General features: G+C 33.2%; 1 protein-coding gene and 1 long non-coding RNA gene across 3 annotated transcripts; both read right to left on the bottom strand.

Annotated features, from left to right (window-relative positions):
* Positions 1–704: 704 nt before the first annotated feature.
* On the bottom strand, positions 705–1,468 carry LOC111385491 (non-specific lipid-transfer protein 2-like). The gene has a single exon (XM_023009888.1). The coding sequence runs from the start codon at positions 1,095–1,097 to the stop codon at positions 813–815; it is 285 nt and encodes a 94-aa protein (XP_022865656.1). The 5' UTR covers positions 1,098–1,468; the 3' UTR covers positions 705–812.
* Positions 1,469–2,442: 974 nt separating this feature from the next.
* Positions 2,443–4,923, bottom strand: LOC111385493. 2 transcript variants are annotated; one of them, XR_002701070.1, is made up of 2 exons: positions 4,882–4,923; positions 2,443–4,322 (listed from the first exon to the last, which is right to left on the bottom strand). It is a non-coding gene; the product is annotated as an uncharacterized LOC111385493 (long non-coding RNA). The 2 variants fall into 2 exon arrangements; XR_002701069.1 differs by lacking the exon at positions 4,882–4,923 and adding an exon at positions 4,707–4,869.
* Between the last annotated feature and the right edge of the window lie 2,967 nt (positions 4,924–7,890).

Below are 7,890 nucleotides of genomic sequence, written 5' to 3'. Positions count from 1 at the left end.
AAAAAAAAAAAGAACAGAAAATTAAATGGGTTAAAACTTTATTTTCATGTTATGACAGCGCATGTTATCAAACGGCCGGGTGGAGTCTCCTGCTCTACCTAAAAGCGAAAGTAGAAGAAAGGAAAATTCCAGATGGGGGTGACTGGTAGTGCAACTAGGTCTTCAACCTTCTAATTGAAGAGCTAAGTTCCCCGTCTTTCAACAACATGGCATTTGGGTCCATATTTCACAAAAATGACGGCAAATTTACATGGGACTATTATTAAGGATCCGTTTGATTTCAAGTATGAAATTTGTAGAAAATAAATTATAAGTAATCCAATTGCCTGAAAATTATTTGTATGAAAATTATTATTTAATTTGTTTGATTGATTTAATTTTTAATTTAGAAAATATTATATTTGTCTATTTCTTATTAGTGAGCACATGAGACAAGTGGATAAATAAGAAAGAGGGAGAGAAGTAAATTATCTGAAAAATAAAAATCATGAATCTCTAAAAAAAAATATTTTTCTTATTTTTGAGGAAAATACGATAACTTGACCAAAAGTTGGAAAATATTTTTCGTGGAAATATTTGTCAATCAATTTTTTTGCGGAAAAATGACATTTTTCGTGAAAAATAAAGTCAATCAAATACAATCTAATAAATCTTAAAAGAGGCAAGTTTCAAACATCAACATACAATATTAACTGAAAAGAGAAGGGATAAATCAAAGCCATTTTATTAGAAAAGTCAAGGAGATAAACAGCCAGCAAGACAATTCGTGCTCTTAAAATAGAGCACTACAACAGTTCGGTGAATTTTTCAGATTAGCATCTAGGAGTTGGCACGCCACAGATGTTAGCAACCCTTCTGGCATTGGGAGAGTTAACATACTGACTCAGGCTTGGATTTCTTATATACCCACAAAGGCAAGGCTCCTGCTCCTTCAGCTTTCTGCAGCAAGTATCTGATGGAGGCAGCGACATCATTATTGCCCCCGCGCACGAGCTCAGCTCTAGCGGGCTGCAATTGACCGCCTCCGTCACTTGTAATTTTCCAACAAACAGAACCACCACTGCCAAGCACAATGCAAAGCTCATTGCTGTCTTCATCTTCAAAGTGGGCAATGATATAAAGAATTAATCCAAGAAAGTTACGCGATTGTTGTATTTTGGAATGAAGAGATGTCCTGCAATTTATAGAAACCAGGGTCTGATTACCAAGATGAGTCGACTAGTGAGCATAGGGAAAGGTCCAAATTGAGAAAAGATGTTGGAAGCAACACCAACGAATGGATGGAACAGCCATTAATAGTCCTCGACTCCAGTGTCTATCTATAGCATAGAATCTGTTGGTAAGCGCAATCAATTTAGGATTAAATGCAAACTGAGTACCTTTTTACAGTCACACACTTCAAGGCACATTCAAGAATGAGACCGTATTGGATGTGTTGGAAAATGGTGAAATGGGTCAATTTTGAACCCAAATTTTAGTGGGACTCCTACCTTAATTTTAACGGTACCTAGTATATTCACGTTCTACTCCACTAGGCGATTAACATGATATATTTATTTATCAAAAATTATTTAGAATTGAATGAAATAGATAATGTCAAAATAACATATATGAAACTATGAATTAGGGAAAATTTTGATTTGTTAAATACTTATCTCACGTAGGAAAGTTAGAAAAACTTTGGCATGATTTATATGGTGGAAGTTTGGAAATTGGGTTTGGGCCCCAAAGAATAACAATAGTCTTTGGAAGGGGGGAGTCCTATATCCTATCGAGCACAGTCATAAGCCCACACACGTGCGCCACCGTCGTCGTTCGGACAAATTTTTTTCGAAGTTTTGGACCAAATTGTAAGTAATCAAATTCTTGGATAGCTAATGAAATTTATTTTGATTGACTTATTTTCGGGTAATTTTTTGGTCAGGGTGATCTATTAACCGACTAAACAGTCGATCGCTAACCAACTTAACAGGCGCAGTATTGAACTAAGTTGTCTATTCTAGTTTTGGAAGCTATCCGAATAGTGACGACTGTTCTAAAAGATATTTGAATGGCTACGAACGAGCCTATAAATAGCTTACTCCGTTGTCAGAATGATTACACCATTTTCATTGTGAACATTCTTAGCTTTGAATCTCTCCCCTGTCTCGTTCTGATATTATTTTTGAAGTGAAAATACTTCATTGTGCTTGTTGGAACTCCTACAAATTATTGTGCTACTTTCGTAGGAGACGAAATTCGTTCTATCCTTAAAAATGATTGTTGGACGCTTTTAGCACCTTTAAAGGCAGCAAATTCTTTTTAAGGAAATATCGTGAAGTCGGTAGACTCAAATTACATTTTTTGATCTTGTTGATCGTATTGTTACGTTGTACAAATTACATTAAGAGAATTTTTTCAGATTGTTTAGAAGAAAAAATTCATACTCCAGAAACAACCGAATGTTCTATTTTGGAAGAAAACACTCCCTAGCATTCAATTTAAAACTCCAATGCGTTCCAAGTAGGCGATTATTCCACAAATATGCATAAATTCTTTCTCAAATTTTTTTCTTATGTTTTGATCGTTATTCAAATGATGAACTGCCGCAAAATTTCCAAACTCGTGATGGGAAAAAGTACAAAAAAATGCTATGCTATTACAAAAATAAAAAAGAATCAAACTGACCACGGTATTGTTACATAATAACTGTTCCTCTCTACTTCTTTTCCCATTCCTTCTCAATGGCTCGAGGAATTTTCCTCATTGCTCCTGCTTTAACAGTAAGAAACGGGTAGTTTAATCTGGTTGTTGGTACATCTTGGGATAGAAAGGCATGCCAACTATGACAATGACAATGTTTCAATGATTTTTAAAATTCAAAAGTGCGTTGTTTTCTTCATAAAGGGGTAGACAAGTATTTTAACCTCACATAATTATTGACTCTTCAAATTGACAAGGTAGTAATTTATCAGGTTGATAAAATGGCAAATGAATTTCGATGGCTCCAGTAGGCAAGGTGGTGTTGGAGCATGACACGACCCGTCCCGAATCATCCTAATAGACCCGATACGTGTCGTGCGCCGATGGTAGATACCAGCTAAGTGCTGGACCCACCATCAATGCAACTTTGACCTGTTTTGACTATAATATACTTTGTAAAAATTTTGGCAGAGTACCCCCTGAATTATGGACTAAAACCACCTGAAATATATAATCCAATATTCCAAACAGATGCGTATAGTTTAAAATAGGGTACACTGGACCATAAAATATCAACTATTCAAATACAACACTAGCAATTCGACCTTTGCAACAATTTATAAATCCCACTACCCAAAATGCATAATATATACAAAACATGGAACTAATTTCTGACCAAAAGAAGTGTCTATCCCAAAATATGAACTATTAAACTGATAAGATGAGTCATACAATATTTAACAATCTATGGGTCAATCCAATAGATCAACTGGCCCAGTAGTGCTCAACTCAGTTACTATTTGATAAGAGAAATTGTGATAAAAATATGAGCCTATAACTCAGTAAGTGGATATTCCGTAAGTAAATATATATTTTCTAGATATGCCAACTTTCTGAAAACTAGTATATAATAAAAATGTTCTTTTATTGCACTATAAGCTAAAACATTTATTCTTTAAATTGAAATGACTAAATTCTCTGATCTGAAAACTGATGAATTGCAATTTACTGAAATTCACGCCAAAAAGATACCCGGAATAACCTTACTTATGTATCAGTTAGTACCAATATACATGGCAGAGCTATTCGATTCTGTAATTCTGAAATTCTGAAATTCTTAAATTCTGGTCATAAGCGCGCAGAATTGAAATTCTGTAATTCTGGTCATACACTATGGAAACACATTCACAATAGTGCAGAGCGGATAAAATCACCATAACTGGTCATACACTGTGAAAACTGTGGAAACACATTCACACTAGTGCAGAGCGGGTAAAATCACTATTAACTAGTCATACACTGTGGAAACGCATTCACACCAGTGCAGAATGGGTAAAATCACCTGAGTACTTTATGGTAGTTTTTAGAAATAACTTTAAATATTTTGAAACACGTAGTATCGTAAAACATGCTAATGAAATGATTTAACTAAACTGGATCAAACTTTTAAAACAACTATTTATAAATCAACTTTATTCTGAAAATCTTGCTATCAAATCAATTGTATGAAATAATAAATTTTCTGATTTAATATAAATTGAATAAATACTTATTGCTGAAAAATTAATTTTCATCCACTCACTCAATACGAGTTACAGACTAGGCCGGTCAGTAAGGTTTTCCAATTTCTTCGTCATCACCTGAAATACGTTACAAAAGAACTAATTTATCCTCTATTAAATCAAGAAACTTTAATATCTAATGATAGAACTTAAAATTAAATTTCTTGATACTTGAATAAATTCTCAAATTTTCCTTTATTAATTACAGCTAATCACACTTTACAATCTCTTTACTAATAACTAATTTATTAACATAACTTTCATTTCCAAGCATTACTGAGACAACCGACTTCATTCTAGTGACAACTAGGAGCTATAATTCAACCAATTAAATTTTCCTCCTGTTCCATAATTTCATGCTTCCAAATAATTATTTCCAAATCACCATCATTTTCACAAACACTACTTAATCCAAAAATCCCAATTAAAATTTCTAGGGTTTACTAAAATAATATTCCTTACCTAACTGAAATTGGAATTGAAGTAATCTCTAAACTTGAGCTCCAATTCATGTTTATCATACCTAAATTTGAAAATTTCTACTACAAGTTAAAACCCTAGAATTTTATCATAAATCTTACTTATCACTTGAAACAATTGAAAAAATTAAACCCAAACTTGAAAGGATTAACCTTACCTGGCGTCCTCTTCTTCCCTTTTCTTCCTTTCTTCCTTCTTTCTCTTTTTCTTCTCTTTTTTCCTTAGTTTTTCTCCCTCTTTCGGTCTCTTCAGCTCTCTGCCCCCTTTTTTCAATGTGCGCATGTGTGTTTTTGAGAGAAAATAGGTTAATTATAGTGATTTAATGGTCCACCTGCTAAATATTGCAAAATAAGTCCTTCAACTCTCTTTTCATAACACATTTAATCCTAAACTTCCAAAAATATAAAAGTAAATTCACAACTTTTAATTGTAACCAATTTTACCTTCATATATTGCCAATTGTAAACTAAACCCCAGTAAAATATTTAATTTCATTTTAGTCTTTAATTGACTTTGACATTGACTAGTCAATATTTGAATTTTTCACTATAAAAATTGAGTTGTAATAGGGCAGGTCGTGTTTTTTTCTCTCCTAATGAATGGTCTAGTTTCTTGTCTTGAACGATTGAGAGCCTTGATTCATGACCAGGTGTAGGTCGCAATCCGCAAAAGTCGCTTCAATTGGTAAGAATGTGGAAAAGAGCTGCCCTTAGGCCGAGAGACCTCTTTTTTAATCATACATTTAATTGGACTCGCAACTTTAAATGCGACCACTCGTCGAATAAGTGCAACACATTAGCAAGTTGGTTTAATATCTAACAATAATTTAATTAAAATTTATTATTGTATGTCGAGTGAGAGTTATTTAAGATTTAAGTCTTATTAAAATGTATAGGTTTGAAGAGAGTTAGTTTGGTTATAAAACTTTAGTTAGAATTTTTGTTTTAAAAAAATAAAAAAATAAATTCAAGTCCATTATTGAATAAAATTGATAAACATTAGAATTTTTTTTTTTATTCTGAATATTTTTGTTGTTGTCCTCATTTTATTCTATCTTCATTTGACCTGCTAATCGTGACAGCAGCAAATAGTAAGCAGTTTTACGTGGCTAACACCACACACACCCACACATACACACAGTCTCTCTTAGACCGGCTATCTTTGTTCTGTGCCGTCGGTTGCCATTGCAAACCCTTTTCTTTTGGTTTAGAATACACATTTCAGATTGCACAAGAATACCCTGTTTTATAATTAATTCTTTGAGAAAAAGTATTGTTGGATTAGTCGTAACATTCTAAATTATGTGAATTGTAGGTGCATGATTGTTTTTATATATCCTGTAAAGTCAAAAGTATAATACGTTTTTGGAAGATGTAAATTCTTTGATGGTGTTTTTAAGGTTCAACTTTTATGTATTGTGTATTTCCAGTTTCCATCATACAATAACCCGTAAATGATGTTTCAGCTTAAGGATCATGAAGTTCTGCTACAGTAAATGTTCCACTTGAAGTTAGTATTACACATATTTCCTTTTGTTTTATTTTATTTTTTTATAATTAAGTTGAATCTATCATTTTTTTTTTTAATTTTGTATAATCGTATAATTTGTCAATTCAATGGCTGAAAACTTTTGCAGTCACTAATGATTCGTTTTCTAAGCTCAGCTTGCCATTGATAAAATTCAAGAACCACCAGGTATGTAGAATTTATAGGATTATTAAATAAGAATGCACAATTCTTTCATTTAGATGCAAGGAAGATTGGTCATGGCTATTGAAATAATCTGTAACCTTAAATTAGTTGGTCAAAAAAATCAATTATTTTCTCTATGCAGTGATTTTACTTCCACTGATGCATGAATAATTGTTTATTTTTGGTTTTCAATCTTGCATTGCAATTGGGGACAATGCATGATATGTTTCCTATTAACATCCAAAATGGACACGAGAAGGAATATATGATGTAAATAATCAATTTAGTAAATGCATGATTTTTGGAGATTCAACATGGTCATTACATAAGAATAGCTTATAACTGGTAAAAATGATGCAGACAAGAATGAAGGTGTATGTTTTAATGAAGAACCTCATAAGAATGACATAGGAGCAAGAAGAGTTCTGCTATTATCTTTCATTATATCTACAATATTACTCTTTTCCTTGAGGAACCCTCCTTGTAACGACTCGAGCTTGTGCCTTTGCCTTTCTCTTACGTACTGTCCACTTTGATACCAAAATTCAACCTAAGTCTTTAATAAAGCATATGTCTTGAGTTTGAATTATGGGGAACACTATAGAAATCCTTGAGGGATAAGATGGGTACGGGCTCTCTCAAAGCAAGAAATACTTAAGCATGGATAGTTCGCAAAAAACATACGTTTGTCCTTTGCAAACCAAAAGGCATTATGTGAGGACACACATGCATGACTGTTTGATACTAATACTACTTGGAGTGATTATAGTCTTTCTTAATATAATCCATCCATTTTATTGCTTTGTTGGAAAAGATATGATGTCTGATCTCAAGTATCCCCTGAAGGACAACACAGTTCCTATATGGCTTGTGCCTGTAAGTTCATAATTTAATTGCTAATACAAAACCTGACTTATTTCTTCTTTATTTAAAGCCATTAATAGGATACCTTATATTATTTTTCTTATAAACTCTTTAGATAAATGCAGTGCCGTTGCCAATAGCAGTTTTTCTACTCTTCTATATTTGCCGCAGAGATGTCTACGATCTTCATCATGCCATATCAGGTGAATAATATTTTCACATCTGCAATTTTTTTATTAGGATTTGTACCAGTTAACAAAATCGAAGAGGATGATGTTGGCATTCTCTCATACTATGAAAGTGTTTGTGTTAGCAGAAGGATTCTATTCTCTGTCTTGATAACGGGTGTTTCTACTGATGCAATTAAGGATGCAGTTGGTCGCCCTCGGCCTGACTTCTTCTGGCGATGTTTTCCAGATGGAAAGGATGTAAGCCATTTTGAGACACAGTCATTCAAAACATAGAAACTAGTATTGCTAGATCTTTTTCATTAAAGACTGTATTTTGCCTAAATAAATTGACTGTTTTTCCAGGTCTATGATCGATGGGGAAATGTTGTCTGCCACGGTGACAAGTGTCACAAGGGAAGAGCATAGGAGTTTTCCTAGCG

This window comes from Olea europaea, unplaced genomic scaffold, assembly GCF_002742605.1.
Source record: "Olea europaea var. sylvestris unplaced genomic scaffold, O_europaea_v1 scaffold3175, whole genome shotgun sequence".
In the NCBI taxonomy this organism is placed as follows: Eukaryota; Viridiplantae; Streptophyta; class Magnoliopsida; order Lamiales; family Oleaceae; genus Olea; species Olea europaea.
This window is presented reverse-complemented; position numbering and strand designations above follow the sequence as displayed.